This window comes from Periophthalmus magnuspinnatus, chromosome 13, assembly GCF_009829125.3.
Source record: "Periophthalmus magnuspinnatus isolate fPerMag1 chromosome 13, fPerMag1.2.pri, whole genome shotgun sequence".
NCBI classification, from domain to species: domain Eukaryota; kingdom Metazoa; phylum Chordata; class Actinopteri; order Gobiiformes; family Gobiidae; genus Periophthalmus; species Periophthalmus magnuspinnatus.
The window spans coordinates 13434579-13453304 of record NC_047138.1 but is presented as its reverse complement, the minus strand read 5'-3'; the positions used below and the strand labels follow the sequence as shown (position 1 = coordinate 13453304).

At 38.5% G+C, this 18726-nt stretch overlaps 1 protein-coding gene across 1 annotated transcript in view; it reads right to left on the bottom strand.

Annotated features, from left to right (window-relative positions):
* Positions 1–18726, bottom strand: part of dner (delta/notch-like EGF repeat containing) — a 71095-nt gene that overhangs the window by 8297 nt on the left and 44072 nt on the right. Inside the window, exons 4-8 of the mRNA XM_033977484.2 lie at positions 16477–16640; positions 12372–12520; positions 10931–11084; positions 9712–9825; positions 993–1226 (exon numbers count right to left, since the gene is read on the bottom strand). Coding sequence (XP_033833375.1) covers positions 993–1226; positions 9712–9825; positions 10931–11084; positions 12372–12520; positions 16477–16640 — 815 coding nt within the window. The remainder of the gene's footprint in view (positions 1–992; positions 1227–9711; positions 9826–10930; positions 11085–12371; positions 12521–16476; positions 16641–18726) is intronic.

Sequence of the window (18726 nt, the reverse complement as noted above, 5' to 3'; positions counted from 1 at the left end):
GCACAGCACCATCACCGGTGCGAGGGAACACATCTTTTATGAACTATTGAGTGTTCTGGGATGTGACACTGACAGCTCATCACTCTGCAACACTTACACATCCTGTGACTTTCTGAACAAAGTGTTGTAAAGTAAAAAGGGTTCCTTTACAGACAGCTATAGAGTAACTTTGTTCTTAGCAGGTGTAGACAGCAGTTGTTGGCAGAGGAATTTTAGATTTTATAGATAGCTAATGGAAAGTAATTTCTGTTTGTCCATTGAAAATAAATTGTTACTTCACTACTGGTTCTACGGAGCCTGCCTGATGACCTGTGTGAAAAAGATATGAAATTGTAGCCTCAAATTATGATTTGATTCCCACAACATGTAAACCGTACCCATCTTTTAGCCAATTCGTTTACATAATTTAACCAATGTGTACAAATGTATGTATAGTATATCATAATATCTACATGGCCTGTATTGTTAATAGGTCAGAGTGTGGGTATGAATTACATGTTGTGGGAACAAAATAATAATTCAAGGCCACAATTTAGTATCTTTTTTTCCACACAGGTCATCAGGTGGGCTCCATATATACACCAGTGATATGCATGGTAAACTATTATAGTTTGGTCCCTAAACCAGTACACTTCCTGTTTCAAGTGGATATTCTGAATCTTACTTCACTTGCCTCAATTCTAACTCACAAAAAGAAGTGATTTAAAGTTTCTGTGAAAAGTACATTCATTCTAAATTCTGTAGTCTCAACAGCCTACCTGATTTTAAGGCCGTGAAATGAGGAAGCAGTTTAAATTATTACTCACAACTGTAAATTGTTATAATATACTAAATGTAACTTTTTTCATAGGTATTATGCTGAAATGAATGTTGTTTGTGCATTGAAGTTTTAAAAGACATATTTTACTCAGTGCCCCACCCTAGATTATTTTAGACTCGTCTGCTCAACAAAACATGTACCCACTTTAGTTCTAACACAGGCCGAGTCGTACCTGGGATGCAGAGGCACCGGTAGCTGTTACCCACACTGCGGCACACTCCATGGGCACAGGGGTTGAGGGCACAGAAGTCCACCAGCTGAGCACATGTGGGGCCTGTGAAGCCGGCGGGACAGCTGCAGCCAAAGCCCAGCGGCCCGGGGCCCTGGGGGTAGCATGTCCCATTGTTGTGGCATGGGCTGGAGGCACAGGGATCCACCTTCTGCTCACATGTGGGACCCTGGTACCCTGGAACACAACAGACAGACAAAGCAGGAGAGCGAAAAAGTTCAGACGCTTTTGTACAAGCAAGAAACCTAGAAGGAAATGTGTTTTAGTGAGAGTTCAGCAGCAGCTCATTCTCCAACAGGCTCCTTCAGTTCTGCTCCCATGGTGATAATACAGGACTATTACATTCATACCATACTCCATACAGCTGTACAACAACTCCCCCATTTATAATAGGTAACCCTATTTCATGTAATTCATTTTTTGCTCTCTATTATTTTGTAATATGTGAGCTATAGGTCTGAGTAATTTCCCTTGTGGAAAGTTTATCTAAGTGTAAGTCAAACCTTATTTTCAAGGGAAACAGGCAGGGACCAGAATGAAGTATTTTGTTTATCTGAAGGCTAAAAAATGGACAAGCTTTGTATTGCAAGTCATTTAAATTCTGAAATTATCTGGTGACCGGAGGAGCACTTCCTTGACAAACTAGTGGAAAAGAGTGTTTTGAGCGTTTAGGTCCAGTGTGAGATGGACACTATGTACTGCTTTACTTGAACCTCCTTGAATGTAACAGAACTCTAGATTATAACATAGTATTCACTTATTATGTGGCCTTTATTAGTTATTTAATAGATTTCATGGCCACTAGCAATGGCAATGCGTCAATTGAATCATGCTAGATTTGCCTATATATTTGTGTCTTATAAATCAGTCTAGCTTTGTATGTGAAACTACTTGCAGCATAAATCTGGAAGATTTTTGTCAAACTAAGGTCCACCAAAAAGCATCTTTTGGAGCAAACATAAATAAACCGTGTACCCTTTGTAGTAACACTAGTGGGATTGTACAGCTTACCAACTAGTTTCATGGTGAGTGACATTCTAATCAATTTTCAAAGCAGAATGCACTTGGTGATTGGCACAAGATGGGCTTTTTAACTGCCTGCCTGTCTCTTCATGGAGCGCGTCTTTCGTTCGCACCTCTTCTCATTAGCTTGTGCACCTCAGCATCCCCAACCTCACCAAATCTAAAAATAGCTCCCATTTCCTTCCAGTGTCTTCACTCCCTCCTCTGAGAATCTATTGTACCGCATATTGCAAAAAGAGAAAAAAAAATCTCTCCATATTCAGTGTACGGGCACGTGGCATACCTCTAGTGTGATAAATTGCGCACAGGGTCGTGCTAACATAATTTACTGTAATGCCACGCTAAATCCCACTGCTGACTGCACCCAAAGAGCGCAGTCCATTGGGCTAATGAAGAGATCTCTCACAAAGCATGCATTGATCTGGGGGACTTTATTTCATGGCGTAGGCAGAGCATTCATCATTCAGGCGCTCTCAGACAGGCCGTATCTGCAGTCGTCATGGGAAATGCTCTCACAAAGATCTAGAGACTTTGTACAATGCTCTAAGCTCAGCAGACACAAGAGGTGGAGCATAAATTTGGATTCTATGAGGGTTACCACAAAAAAACAACAACAAAAAAACAACAGTGGTCCATAAAAAGAAGGTCACCGGTTTGATTACCAAAACATATTGGTCTCTTGCCCAGTGACACAAAGACAGTATGTAAATTTAACTATCAAAAGATTCCTTGACAAAAACTTAACACTGGTGCCACTGTCACCTTAAATACCATAACAATTAATGAATTATTGCATTATTATTATTATTATTATTATATTATTATTATTATTATTATTATTATTATTGTTATTATAAATGGCAAATAATGCAGTCAGACTGTATAGAAGTGAAGATGGGCAGTAAATTAAAGCCACAGTATGTTACTTTTTTCCAAAAAAATTACTAAAATAAAAACATGTGTCCTTACACTGGCTTGTGTCTCCACAAAGCTGACTTATCTGGCTTGAAGGAGAGCCTCCTCCAGGCTTGTTTCCATGGAAATGTTGGCACAGTATGCCATAAAACTTATCTCCATGGAGAATGTTCCGCAGTGTGGCTTTAACTTTCTATTTACATGGAATCATGCTGCTCATGCTCACTTCCAACATCTGCTATGATGTTTATGTTAAATAAATGCCATAGTATTTCAGTGTACAAAAAGTAGTCTGCTCCAATTCTTTTCTACCCCCAGTTAAGCACACTAGTCATTTTCACTACAGCTTGCAAACAAAGCTTATGTGTTGTGTTCTCGAGTAATTAAGATCCCAAACTGTTTTGCATCATCTGCCATAAAACACATTCAAATACTTAGGACTCACATCTCCAGCCAAATTACATTTTAATATAGGACTTTCCTCTCAATAAGTTACTGGAGTTAACTCAAGGCAGTACTGGCACTTAAACACATAACGGCCGTCTGTTAGCTGATACAAACACTTCAGCATCAAGGGATGAGTCTGTTAGGAAGATGAAATGGAGGACGCTGGATTTTTAACATCATAATTCACTTGTTTGGTTTAGAAAAACCCATTCATCCGGGTTGCTATTCACTGTTGCAACAATGCTGCTCTACAGGGGATCTTAACAGCCAAATCTAAAACAAAAACACAACGATGAACACACTACAACTTCAATAGCATTCAAGGCAAGGCTACCTAATTACGGTAATCACAATCAAACAGAAATAGAAATTTTAACTGTTGCAATTACTAAATCATGAGCTGCAAATATTTAGGTAACAGATTTCTGTCTTCTGTAACAACAAGGAAAAATACCAACCCTGTAGTTTAGACCTCTACAAATAAGTTCAGAAACGTTCGTCACTTTATCAGTTCATATTTCAATCTTCTCTCAAATATGAATGTTCCTGGGTCTGTTTAAAAGTGCACTGTGAACTGAGTCATGGTTTGAAATCATACATTGCAAATCTAATCAAAACTACTAGAAACAGGGACTAGAAATTTAAAACCATATTTCAAAACATTCTCTATGAAGATACACTGAGACTTAAGACACCTGCAGTACATCCAGAATGCTGCTGCTCAAGTCCTGACTAGAGCCAGGAGGTACGAGCACATATGTCGTGTGCTCAGGTTACTGCACTGGCTTCCTGTGGCTTAGAGAATAGACTGTAAAGCAGCTCTGCTTGTGTACAAGTCTCTAGCACCAAAGTACATCTCCCACATGTTAGTGCCACATGAACCACCTCACATTCTGAGGACCTCAGGGACCGGCCTCCTGCTGGTGCCCAGAGTCAGGACTAAACATGGGGAATCAGTGATTCAGTTTTATGCAGCTAAAATCTGGGACAGTCTTCATGAAAATGTGACACAGATCTCTACTTTGACAATGTTTAAATCCAGGCTCCAAATGCATCAGTTTAGCTGTGCATATGACTGAAAGGTTTTATTCTGCACTCTTCTGTTTTGATGTTAATTTTATGATGATTATTTATGTTTTGATTTGTTGTATTGCGATTTTAATGTCTTTCTTATTCTGTAAAGCACTTTGTGAACAAATTGTGCAATACAAATAAACTTGGCTTGCGTTGCCTTTATGCCATACTGTAGAATAAGGTTTTTCAGTACAATAAAACCTCCAAACTAAAAGTATTTGATTTTAGTCTATTTTTAGGCTAAAAAGTTGTGTGGAGGGCTTGAATAAGTCTGAACATAAAATATGTTACAAAGAGATGATATATCTCTTGGTTCATGAAGCGTTTATCATAAATCTGTGTGCAGTGGGCTCAGAGTGGATATTTCAGCCGTGACAGCAGAAGAACATGTGACAGCAGACATCATTCTAGTCGTCGCCGTGGAAACTAAACATCTAAGACAAGTCTCTAGATGAGAGTGTGACAGTTTTCCATCAGACAGCAGTAGAGGAGACTAAAGAGTGTTGTCTAAAGTGAAGTGTGGTCCCGAGGGAGACAGATCAACTCTACTGCTGTCTCATATCTCTGCACTGGAGCTCCGGGCTGTGGGAGGACTCATACAAACTCGATTTAGGAAAAAAAAAAGTCAGTTTTAAAGCAATGGTGTGACAGAATTAACCTCTGCTTAAAAGGTTCATTAAATCAAATTTAAAATAATAAATTAAGTATTCAGACTTTTAAAACTACTTCCCACTGTGAGTAAGTCAAAAAGTGACAAAAGCTTTATGAAATGACTTGAACATTTGTGTTTCTTGCACCGCTCCTTCAGATATAATGTAGTTTTTCAAAATTCCTTCTCAACCCGTACCAGATCAGTACCATTTGTGCATGTAATGTTTTCTGCTTCAAATTGCATTAACTTTAAATTATAAATCTGATTTTATCCCCCAACAAATACTCTTTAAGTTACTCTTACTTGAGTAGTAGTTTCCCCAAATATCTTTTTCCCTGGAAAATCTCCACGAAAACATCACATGGGCCAAAATGAAAGTAAAGCTCAGCAAATCTAGAAGCATTTCCATAATCAAGGGTCACATCTCAGAGCAGAATTTCCACATTGATGGAATACCGATTCCAACCATCTCAGAATTGCCAGTGAAGAGTTTAGACGATGTGTGATCAAAGTCTGAAAGACACAGCAGTTTGAACAATTGAAAAATGACACAATTTTGTGCTTGACTTGTTTGAATAAAACATTGCTGGCAAGAAGGCTTAAAGTGTGGTGCTTCCAGTGTGGTATATTTCTGTGACTTATGTGGCCACTGATAATGTCCATGAGCAAAGTGGAGAAGTTGGAGCAAATACTGGTGTGTATGTACAACAGAGGCTTGGAGTTCTATGATGTATGAGCCCAGTCCCTTTATATGGGAGGGAAGAGCTGGCAGTACGAATCACAGGCCAGGTGGAAGAATTCAAGTGCACCAAAGCAAGTTGCTGAAGTGTTGCTCTGAAGGTAAAAGCAGGAAGGAAATGAACTCCAACAGAAGCCGTCCAAAACACCAGGTCAGCTCTATGTCAAAGGGAGATAGTTGGCCAAGTCCAGCAAGGGAGAGCTGGCTTTGGGCTGATGCCACCTATTCCTCAGTGGAATAAGGCTACACCTGTAGAACAGTGTTAGCTGGTAGTGCAAGAGATAAGATGGCAAGAGAAAGAAGAATGGAATGCAAGGTCGTGTTTCAATGGCCAAACAAGGTCAATGGACCAACTGAGACAGTGTGGAAAAGGGGAAGGCATGACATATGGGGAATTGAAGCTCCACAGTTGAGCTTCATACTAAAAGTGACAAACGACTTCCTTCCATCACCTCAAAATCTACACCAATGGTTTGGTGACTGTGCCAAGCCCCTGCATCGTTAAAGCATGTCCTGTCAGCATGTACAACTAGCCTTTCTCAGGGAAGGTATACTTGGAGTTGCAACCAAGTATTAGAGCAAGTGGCAGTAGTCATGGAGCAGAGGAGGACCAATCCAAATTCTCAACCACAAATTTCAACAAGGAGCACGCAGCCCATGTTTGTACAAGCAGGTCACCCAACAAAACACTATAGTACCTGGCATAGTACGTCAAAATGTGTGAATATCCTGCAGATCACACTGAATTGGAAGTTGGCAGTTGACTTAGATCAAAAGTTGGTTGTCCCTTCAGAGATTGTTACCACAATACTTCATCCAGATATGGTGTTGTGGTCAGCAGCGATAAAGCGGGCACTAGTGACAGAATTAACAGTCCCGTTGGAAGAGCGTATTGAAGAAGCCAAAAGATGAGGAAAAAGGAGAAGGGGAAAAAGACTAACTATTTAGAGTGAGTATTGCAAGCAGCACAAAATGGATGGAAATTAACACCTTTCCAATTCAAGTAGGCTGCAGAGGATTTGGGGCAACATCCATAGCCTACCTGTTCAAGAAAGTTGGGTTAAATAAATCATCAAGTCTTTATCAACTGCAGCAGAAAAGAGCAGTAATAGGCTCTAGATCAGAAAAAAGGACAACACCTGGGCTGTTAAATAAAGCAGGAGGGCAAGATGCTGAGGGGGGATGTACCTGGGACACCAGGCCTCACCGTTGAGTCCTCTGGATGTCGTGGGCTCGTCAACGAAACATCAAGGAAGGAGGACGCCCATCTGATGACCCCAATGACGCAACTTACCTTTTGAACTCCAGGCCAAAATCAGTGACTCAAATCAGGGGTTGAAACATCAAGTCCTATTAATGCTACATACTTACTCGTACTTGAGTAATTTCTTAGATTGCTACTTTGTACTTCTACTTGAGTAATATTATTTTGAAGTAACGTTACTTGAGTAAAATGTTTTGTTACTATACCCAGTGAAGCATTCCAGGCAAAACAATACTTCCATAGAGACAAGCAGCACCATTGATATGTCCTCTAAAATACTTAAAAATACACTTTAATTTTAGAGCTATTTATTTAGGAAACTACAGACGTTAAAACATTTCTCGGTTACTTAATTAGCTGTGAACAACAAGACATCCTCACACCCTCAAGTGTAACCTTTCAACTGTTAAAATACTTTGACTTCTATCTTTCAGAGATATTTTTGCACCTCAACAGTACAAGTACAAGTCAGGTGGTGATGTGAAACCTCCACACATCACGATCTCAGCCCACTGCTTGGAACTATGCCGGCAACAAAACAACTCAGTGCCAGCTTTATTTCCATCTGTTGTTTTTCTATTGTTGTCCTACGCTGTGCCAGCCAGTGTACAATGTTATCTGCACATGTTTTTGGAGGAAAACTGCAGTTGAAGATTTGTGACACATTCCCCTGGAGAGATGAATGCAGGTCGCTGTGGCTATGAAGACTAATTAGAAGAGAGGAGTGGAGGTTTAAATTAGCATCACAGTGGCACAGATATGGTCCAACGCACACATTTGGAGAGCGTGGTGAATAATGTGCTTGGCCCTGATCCTTGTTGAGGACAGATAACCACATTATGAAGTATATAAGTTTTTAATCATTAATTTTTATTAAAATACAGGTGTGATTATAAATGTCCATCACCAAATTATCAGAGTGCATTAGTGGCACCAATGTATCAAGATTTGCATGTCCTTGAAATGTATTCCATTTTTGGGAAGCAGAATAAACAAAAGCTTTTTTTCACGTTGCAGTTCTAGCACGGCCAGTTTTTAGAAGTAGACAGTTGTATGTATTAAATGTTCCCGTATCAAAGTTCAACAAGCAAGTGATATATTCAGGCAGTGTATCAAGTAGTGCCATATAAATACATTTTATACAGTGCTGTTCTCTTCTAACAGATAGCGACGGCCAACCTACTTTTTCATAAAATGTACAGTGATGGGTTTAAATTCATCACGAAGTTCATGAAGTCTGCATGTGTATTATATTATAATCATCATATCACATCACATTCATAATCTAGTAATGAAAGAAAGGTTGCTTACAATATCATGTGCGTTACACTATATGTGTTACAGTATCATATTTGTTACAATATTATATGTGTTACGATATCATATGTGTTACAAAACTGTGAGAAAAAACTCACAATTTTACAATTATAGACTTTGATGACTGATGTTTTTATTGTTGTTTATCAATTGTTGTAGCTTCACATTGCAGCACTTTGAGATTTCCTTTCAAATGTACAGTGCATTATAAATAAAACGTAATGGACACCATGACCAAAACAACAGTGAAGTATTTAAAGTACTTTTATTCCCACAGTCTGGTAATAGATCATCATTCCTCTGTATATTACCAAATTAAACAAATGACAGGTTTTTGTATTATAGATTGAATTCAAATAACTTATTTTTGCTTATAAAATTCTGAAGTCTTTTTTATGTGTTTTGTTTTTTTTTGTTTACGTAGTTTATATTTTTAGTTTATACTGTGACTTCCATTATCACAATTAAGATAAATGGTAAATGATCAAATTCCCCCTTTTATGGCTTTCAAAACACTTTACATCAAGGAACAACTCATCCATTCACACACACATTCATACACCAGTGTACACAGACACTGGGAGCGAGGCGATGCAAGTGTCTTGCCCAAGAAAACAAAAACAGCATTCATCTGTCGGAGCTGGAATTGCATCGTCAAGTTGAGAGTCAGTGGATCTAACCAGTCTACCAATGATGTTTATGTCCAGAGTGGGATTCGAACCGCCAACCTTCAGATTAGTGGACCAACACTCTACTAACTGAGTAATCACCCTATATAATTGTGACATCCTTAATCGAGGGATGTAAATACTATCTAGTCTGGCCAGTGTCTCTCTGACTTTAGCTGCACACATAATCTCTTATGTGTTTTCACAGCATGGTCTGACTTGCTTGTAGGACACCTCTCCTTGATTCATTCTGTTGTGACTTGTGCTACATTATTCAGTGCATGTTTTACCGACCACTTGAATATATCTACCACGCATTCCCTCTGCTGTTTCTGCTGCCTTAAAACCCTGATTAACATTCACTGCCACCAACGCCGCTACTTCACCCGTGCATTCAAAACGTCCCAACATCTTAACATCTACTTTTATGTATTTGGCCATGAAATGCTAGCGGCAAGCTGTTTCCAAACATAATACCAGGCAGTGGAGCATAAAAATTCTACTACGTGAGGTGGAAAAAAGACCATTTATTTTTGGCACGGGTAAATGTAGTGAGTGAATACCTTCGGAACAGTAGCACCTAGGTCCGGCCAAGCTGCTGAAACATGTGGCTCCGTTCTTGCAGGGTTGGGAGAGGCAGTGATCCACCAAAAGCTGACAGCGCTCGCCTTCAAAACCTGACAACAGAAATGCAAAACATGAGCTAATATTAAAAGGAAAATATTCATTCATACAGCTCAAAACAGCGTCTTGGAAAGTCACTTGATGTTTTGAAGGACACAAATAGTCTTTAAGTTTTTTTGTTATAACAGCAGTCATATCTTTAGCCTAATTGTTCATCTATTTCCATTTTTAGTCAAGATTATATTCAAAAAGACAAATCTGACAAAAAATGTTGGGGGCAAACATCAGCTATATTTGGAATAATGGACTGGGCAAACCTGGAAAGACGTCTGGGAAAATGTACTTGTGACTCTAAAGTTAAAATGGTATAAATACTATACAATATACCATGACTTTAACCAGAATTGTAAATAACTCATTCAAACAACTTGGAACAGCTGCTGATTAAAATTCAGCATTTTGACGTTAAAACACATACTATTACTGATTAAAATGAACTTGTAGTCATCTCTGGTATCTGCAATATGTTTATAGTGCAATGTCACTGTCATATAATAATAAATAAATACAACTGAAGTCTGGAGGTGACCTTCCTGTAGCAAAGAGAAAAAATAGATTTGTAAGGCATGGCAACAAGCACTGACACAAGACATTAGCCCAGATGCTATCAGGCTGTTACATTTAGGCTACGAAGTGTTGTATTTTGTAGATTTTTAACCAAATAGATAGCTGTTTTGGCCTGTAGGCTTTATTTGACAGTACATGTAAAATGCGGTAAAGATCTAACAAAGCAAAGGAAGAGACAGAACTCCAGTTAATTAGGTTTTTGATACGTCAAATATCATATTCTATGCTTTTCGCTTTTGCTTTTGCCTTTTTGTTTTTCCCTGAGCCAGATTTTTACCCTTTCCTCTCTAAAGCAATTCAAATAACATGGTCGACATTTAGCTCTCTGAGGCCCTGGCCCCGAGTGCCTTCCAAGAAACACAACTCAAAATATCAAAGGTCCGACCCACTTTTGTTCTCAGCCCCAAACAGAACCACTCTGATCTGCCTAATGAAGTGTGCTGCAGCCTCAGATATGTTAATTAGACTTCCACATAAGAGCGGTGGTCTACAATAGCTTAAAATGTTGTGCTTTTTGATAGGGGAGCACACCTGGCGGACAGGAGCAGGTGAAGTTGCGTCCTTGTGCCCCCTGCCTCACGTCAGAGCAGGTGCCGTTGTTGCGACAGGGTCTATGGTGGCAGGCGTCAAACTCCTCACAGAAGATCCCAGTGTAGCTGTCGTCGCAGTCGCAGAAGAAAGTGCTCTGAGGAAAACAAAAGAAGCGTATTAGGAAGGAGAAATGAGTGATAAAATAATGGGCGTCCATAGTTTAAGCAAAGAAAAATATACAAATAAAAACAGGTAGGAAACAAAATTGAGTACTTCTTCCATCACTGCCAATAATCACTGTCAACAGTTATCTGAATACTATAGTTGTATAATCTTTCTGCCCCTGTAAATGTGGCCAGTGCTTTACATTGCATTTCTCATTCACTCTCTCCACTTGTATTGTTTATTCTCTGAGGTGGCAACAGGTGGTGACAGGTATCTTGAGACATAACTGCTATTCTGCAACTTCCTCACACATCACATAGCATCACATTTATGCAAGGCCGAGGAAGGTGGTGTGTCTTGCTCACAAATATAATGGAAGTTTGTATTGCCAATAGCCGAGCTGAAACCACAACGTTTTGATTAGTCAAAGAAGACCTTTTTATGAAAGGTAATTCTTTCTTAGCATTGCATTTTGTTTACTCCCTCAGGCTTAATTTTAATCTGTTCTATACAAGTAAACAGCACAATATTAAACACTGTAGAAAAACTCATAAGTGACTGTGTAATGGGTCCAGACACAGTCATTTCGTATGCACTCTTGCTACAGCTATAGAAAAGTTTCAATATTACATTGTATTTCATCATCTTGCACTGCTATAATTATACCATTGTTTCACATTGTCTCTGCTTTTTCAGTGAGTTAGGATGATGCAGTGAAAAAGTACCCAAGGTCTTAATGCCATACATTACTGTCAACTAGTCTTTATGTACACTCCCAGTCATGCCATCTCATTCAATATATATATATATATATATATATATATATATATATATATATATATATATATATATATATATATATATATATATATATATATTTTTTTTTTTTTTTTTTTTTTTTTTTTTTTTTTACAATTTTCTACAGATATCAAATATAAGAAGCAAGATATATGCAATTATGTAGTAAAGAAAAAAAAAAGTAAAAAAAATATATTTTTGACAAAGCAATGGGTGCAACTTTGGAGATTTGAATATAAAATATAAACAAATATTTTGTAGTTATTTACCTTTTTTCTTTGGTACATAATTTTCATATATCGTGCTTCATTTATATTATCAGTATGTATATAAAATGTAGAAAATCGTTAACAAAAAAGAAAAAAACACTGAATAAGAGAAAGTTTTCTAAACTTTGGACTGGTCAGCCTCTCTAAACTATAAACTACCAAATTGGTTTATAGTTTAGAGAGGATGACATTTTGTTTTCTGTTCTTACTTCAGATGGCTGTGTGATACATCTCCCTTTCCCAGAACACTGTGGATCACTGAAGCTGCTCCCAGGCTCCACACAGCTGCTGGCCTTCACTGTCAAGTTCAGACGCAGTGTGACCTCCGGGGCAGTGGGGGCACCGACACGCACCACACCTACAACAAAAAGGCATAAGATAAATCCATACTCTCTGTGGGGAAACATGTCCTCTGCATTTGTTTCAGGTCTTGTTCAAAGTCAATGGGGCAACCTTGAGGAGGGGGCAACAGTGAGTGCCCAGCTCCACATCTTAAAGGTGCACTACATAACTTTTCTGCAACAAACAGGTTGCACTTTTCTGAAAAAGTGCAACCTGTTTGTCTTCATTGAGATGTTATTTCTTTGTCTGGAATGTTCCACAGTATGGCATTAAACTACCTTGCATTCTTCGATTTGTCTTTTTATTGCTCAAAACCCTTAAAAAAATATGCATTCTTACTGTGAACATGGTCACTTCTCAACAGATTTACCCAGCACCTGCCATCAGTATGGCCAATTGTATCCTATACTAAGGAACATTCCACCATGTGAGTATTTTAGAATTTTACCAATTGGCTCTGTGCACAACAGTAATCAGATAGTTCCGATCAGAGGGACAGTCTGCCCGACTATTTCTATACTATATTATAAGTAATGTCTATGAGGTTTTTGCAGAGTCGCGCTAAAATCAATAAATCCTGATAGATCAGGCAGTGGAACGGGAGCTGCAGCTGGAGGTCACTGACAACATGTTTAACACTTTACAAATGTGAGGAAAACTTCACCACAGGACACTTCTACTTGTCTTTGATTGCCTTCTATTAAAACATTAAATGTAACATAAAGACATAATGAAATTTGTTGTAAGGACAACCCAATTCATTTCAGGTGTAGATTATTTCAGTCAGTGATGTAATTTAAATATTTATAACCTCCGAAATTAACATTGGCATCAGTCCTGACACACAAAGATTTACCTTTCTAAAACCAGAAGTGTTCAAACATGTAGTCAGTGACATCCAACTGCAGCTCCTGTCCACTGCCTGATCAGTTAGGATTTATTGATTTTAGTGCAACTTAGCAAAAGCCTCATACACATCGGAAATTACCATGCAGACTGTCCCTCTGATCGGAAACAGACGACTATCGTGCACAGAGCCAATTGTTGATGCATTTTATACTTATATGTAACTGTTGTTATAAGCCAATAACTTCTCAACTATGTTTACATTTCAAGTATAAAGACACTGCTCAGCCATGTATATTAAATCACCATCCAATAGGCAAACCACCCTGAAAGAATACACTCAAACCCGAGTCTGAAGAACATTTGGCCTTATCATTAGCTCTAGTGAATCTACTTGACGCTGACAGTTAAAAGCATGCTTCTTTGTCATAGTGGTTTCCTTTGGTGCTAAGTTTGATGATCTTACTAGTAAAAAATCTCTTGCGCTTGTTGTGTTTCTTCACTAACAGCCAGAAGAATTGATGTCCAACACTGCGTGCCTTTTCCTCCTTGGCCATCCCGACTGTATCTTCAATCAAATCTGACAGCAGCTGCTAAAAATAGCCACAAGAGATCACGGACTTCCATTTTTAGGAGGACTATCTCAGCCAATGAGCTTTGAGCTCTGAAATGACATAGACATTGCACGTTTTCATCAACCAATCAGAAGAACCCTTGTCATTGTACCTATACTAATGGAACTTTATTACACCAATGACGTCAAGAAAATTCACAGAACAGATTTTTCTCATTCTACACAATATGACCTTCTGAGTACCTTCTAATCCTTGGTCTTATACAATCACTCTCCATTATCCCTTGTGTCAGATTTCGCTCCCCAATGTCAAACTGCCCCTTCGCCAACCCCCTCCCCTAATACAAACCTCCCGTCTCCCTGTTGGTCGACACGCGATTAGTCAGAAAGCCAAGGTGACCAGACAGCCAGCTGAGTGGAACAAGCATCAGGTATGTAAACCACATACTGGGTCAGACCAGCCTTCATTCAAAATCTAAGACTCCAATTACCCTTCTTCACAACCAATACATTTATTTGTCGAAATACACAAAGGTTAAATGGATAAAAGAGGCTATAAAGAAGGAACGAAATTGCACATAGAGAAAAGACCATCGCTAAGGCAATTGTCAGAACTCCCAATGATAAAACATGGAGTCATCTGGACTAATTCAGAGGTAAATGGTTTCTTAAAGATGAAATATTATGCATTCTTAGGTATTTACTTTTAAACTAACATCAGCAGATCATTATTTCACATTGTGTTCATTGTAAACTGCAGAATTGTTCTGAAAGGACTTTATAATAGAAACTGGTCCATCCTGTTCAACACTGCAGAACTGATAGGCTCCAACTCTCAGCAGCGAAATTTGTGTTTTTATTGTTAAAACTATCTATGTAACATTTTTTAACCATATATGTAGTATGTCCCAGAATCTGAATTTTTAGAATTACAGAGCAATGGGCGGAGATAGGGGGTGGGTGAAAATAGACATTTTCTAATGAACTTAAAAAGTGAATTTGCCATAATACATCCCCTTTAAATGGCACACAGGTTCCGTATACCTCAAATTGGTAAACTAATAAAAGAAATGGAGTAACCAGAAGATAAAATAGAGAAAAGCTTCTTTCATGTCAACTGAAGTCAAATTGTGTACTTAGTAAGGCACTCCTAGTTAGCAGTATTTTCCACAGCTGACTAAATCTAGTGCTAAGACCTTCTCTAAATATTTTCTATTTTTCCAAATGTTAATACAATCTTTTGAGTCATATGCTAATGTGATCCATCGCTCCCCGTAAACGAGTCAGGAACAAATGGTGTAAATAAACACAGTAAATACACTTGATTGAAATTCATTAATCCGATGTTTTGGCTCACTTGTAAATGAGCTATTTGTGGCTATTTCTGTCTCCAATCAACTTTCTTTTTTAGAAGCGGGTTACGAGCTCAAAGCCAAACGAACTAATGACAAAAACTGAGATAATTGGAAGCACTTCGTTTTTAATTGCTCTTATTTCCGGCTGGGAGAATGAATGGGTTGGGTAAATGAGGCAGGCATGATAAATATCCTTTTCCCTAAGTATTTAAAGCAAACTTTTTATCTGCCAAATTTTCATGATGAGTCAGCTTTGGAATTATTATTGATTTTTACTTCAGTTAAAGTGGCACAGTGTAACTTTTCCGGTGAAGGGCCTGTCACCTGCTTGTCTTCGTGGAGATGTTATTGCTTTGCCTAGAATGTTCCACAGTATGACATTACACCTATCTCCAAGGAGACAATCAGTTGATGCCACCAGGTCATGTTACAGGTCAGCTCTGTGGAGATTTAACCGCAATCACAGTCAGAATGCAGTTTTTTTGCAATGTAATTGAATAAATGTAAGATAATTAAGTTTAAACTATGGAATATGGTTTAACAGGGAGCAGGAACTTAGCAACACTGTCGATCAAACCTGGGAGTGACCTTGGAGGAAAGAAGGCGCCTAATTTGTCTGTCATTAATGTTCATATCTTGAGTTATGGACACAATAGTGAAATAAAAATACCACGATCACTTAGAGCAGGTTAATACAAACATTTTAAGATGAGCCTGACAGCAGAAGTTACGGAGAAAGGGGCGACAGTTTTTCAAAAGTCGATGGAGCTGGAAGTGCACCCATGTTTGCTTACTATTTGCAACGTGACAGCTAGCAAGTTATATATCTCCATTTATACTGTCTACAGGGGATATACAGTATAAATGAACATATATAATACATCTATATGATGTCCATAGATTGTATTTGGCAAACTGTACAACATTTTTACATCTGTACAGACCAATACTCTTTCATATATTTTGGGGGCGACTGTGGTGACACATTATAAACTGGTGAGGTTCTAGTGGTTGTTAGGTCTCTGGATGGTTTTAACAGAAAGGGCATCTGGTATAAAATTTGCCAAATTAACATACATCTGTTCATTGCAGTGACATAATTTCAAACTATAGCCCCTTCTCGTGAACCCAACAATCTCTTACCATTTTTGTGAATAATTTAGTTTACTGCATGTTAAAGGTTTGCATGTATCTTACTGAGGAAGTAGTTCTGTCCTAGTGGGAGCAGGTAGTCGGGCAGCACCAGTCCGTCCTCAGCCTGTAAGAAGGTCAGGGTGGTGCCATTCACGATGGAGGAGCGGAGGAAGCCTTCTTCACTGACCCGCCACAGCACCGGAGCTCCGCTAGCACCCACCAGCACCCTGCACAGATGACACAGCATTCTATGAGCTCATCCAACAACTGGTCAATTAACATGACAGAGAAATGGACACTAAAAGGACTTCTCCAAGATAATATGACTTGGTTTGTTTAATAGCAGTAAAAGTTCTTCAGGCTTGTAATCTATTTTATCCAAGTCATCAGACATGTTTAAATGTGCATGAAGCCACTCAACGTTCTCATTACAAACTATTAGAATATGAGCAGCAGTATGACAGTGTTCTAGAGATGTTTTATAATAAATAGCCTGTCGTAACAGTTAGAAGACTTGCAACTTATATTAGTTCATCTCTGTCAGCCATTTTGGTTGGACATCAAGGGTGAGACATATGAAGGGTTTGTATTCTGTGTTTTTTATGTGGATTTACTACATTGTATCTTCCGAATTTACTTTAGTACAACTTAGATCTTACAATATTTCATGTCCTGAGAAAATTCTTCCAGTCTAGTTAATCAGTAATATGTAATATGCAAATGGTCAGTGGGTCAGTAGTCACATTTTTATGTCACCCTTTTCCACCTTCAAGGTACTCAAAGCTCTTTACACCAAGGAACCAGTCATACACACATTCATACACCAGAAGACACAGACACTGGGGGCAATGCAGGTTAAGCGCCCAAGGACACAACAACAGAAGCCATGTGTGGGAGCTGGAATCGCACCGCCAACCTGTGGGTCAGTGGATCTGACCACTCAACCAATGATGTTTATGTCGAAAGCGGGATTCGAACCACCAATCTTCAGATCAGTGGATAAACACTCAAATGCAAATGATTGATATGCCAAGACCTAATGAAAAACCCAATGCATTTTGTGTGATCTGAATACAATGTGATAACGCTACACTTCCTATATCCTGATAAAAAGGGGCAATTTGAGCACTAGTGTTGTCATGATACTAATCTTTCAAACTCAATTTTGATACTAAGGAAGCAATACTCATTCAGACACCGCAATGATAATAAAAACACTCTTTCTTTAGACAATACAATGTGATTTTCAACTTTTTTATATTACCATGTGGCCTTATATCTGTGTAATCCCTCAGTCATCCAGGTAGGTTCCATAGTGGTCTATGGTCGTATACTAGTCTGCCTGGTCTTATACTTGCTCTGATACAGCTCAAGATCATTCTAAAGCTATTCAGGAAAGGTTCATTTCTGTCCTGTGAATGTGACTTTTTAGTATCAATACCTGCTCAAATGACTATTTAGTTTCGATTCTAGTTTTAGTATCGATTAGTATCTGATTTTCGATACTTTTGACAACCCTATTGAGCACATAAATGATTAGAGCAAGTTTGGTGAAGATTTCAGAACTATAAAAAGATGAAGGAGCTTCTTAGAGGATTACTCATACGACATAAAACAGGCAGAGGCAGGCGTTTTGAGCTCTTAAGAGGGAGAGAAGCATTTACGATTACTTAAAAGTGCATTTAATGAAACAAAACACACCACTAAGTAAGTTTTATGTGAACACAAAATGGCAACATCGTCTCAAAATGTGTTCTTTTCAGAATGGAGTCCCATTAAGCAGACAGATATGGCAGGTTTTTATGTTTTTTTCTAATTATTACTTGTATTTTAATAGATTCTTTTTCTAGACCGAGGTTTAGTTTGTTTTTATACCTGACATTTTGGACAACTCATTAGCGCTCTTCCTCAGCTCTTCCTCAGCTCTTCCTCCTTCCGTATTTCGATTGCCTCAATTAACCCATGAGCGATGTTTGTTAGTCTTCTGTCCCAATGATGTTTGCTCCATCCCAGTCCATAATATGCTTCTCTCTTTCGAAATGGCCGATTTGAGTTGCTTCTGTTCTGCTTTGTGTTTTGTTGCTTGTGTGCACGCCTTTGCTGTTTCCTTCTCACAATCTGTCCGAAAACTCCATCCAAAATGAGATAATTTGCCCAAAAGGAAGGCATTTTTTCTGACAGTTTAAACCTTAATTTAACAAAATCTAATCTAGTAATCATCAGTGTTGGGCATCTTACTTGAAAAATGTAATTAGTTATAGTTACAAGTTACTTCTCCCAAAAAGTAACTGAGTTACTAATTCAGTTACTAGG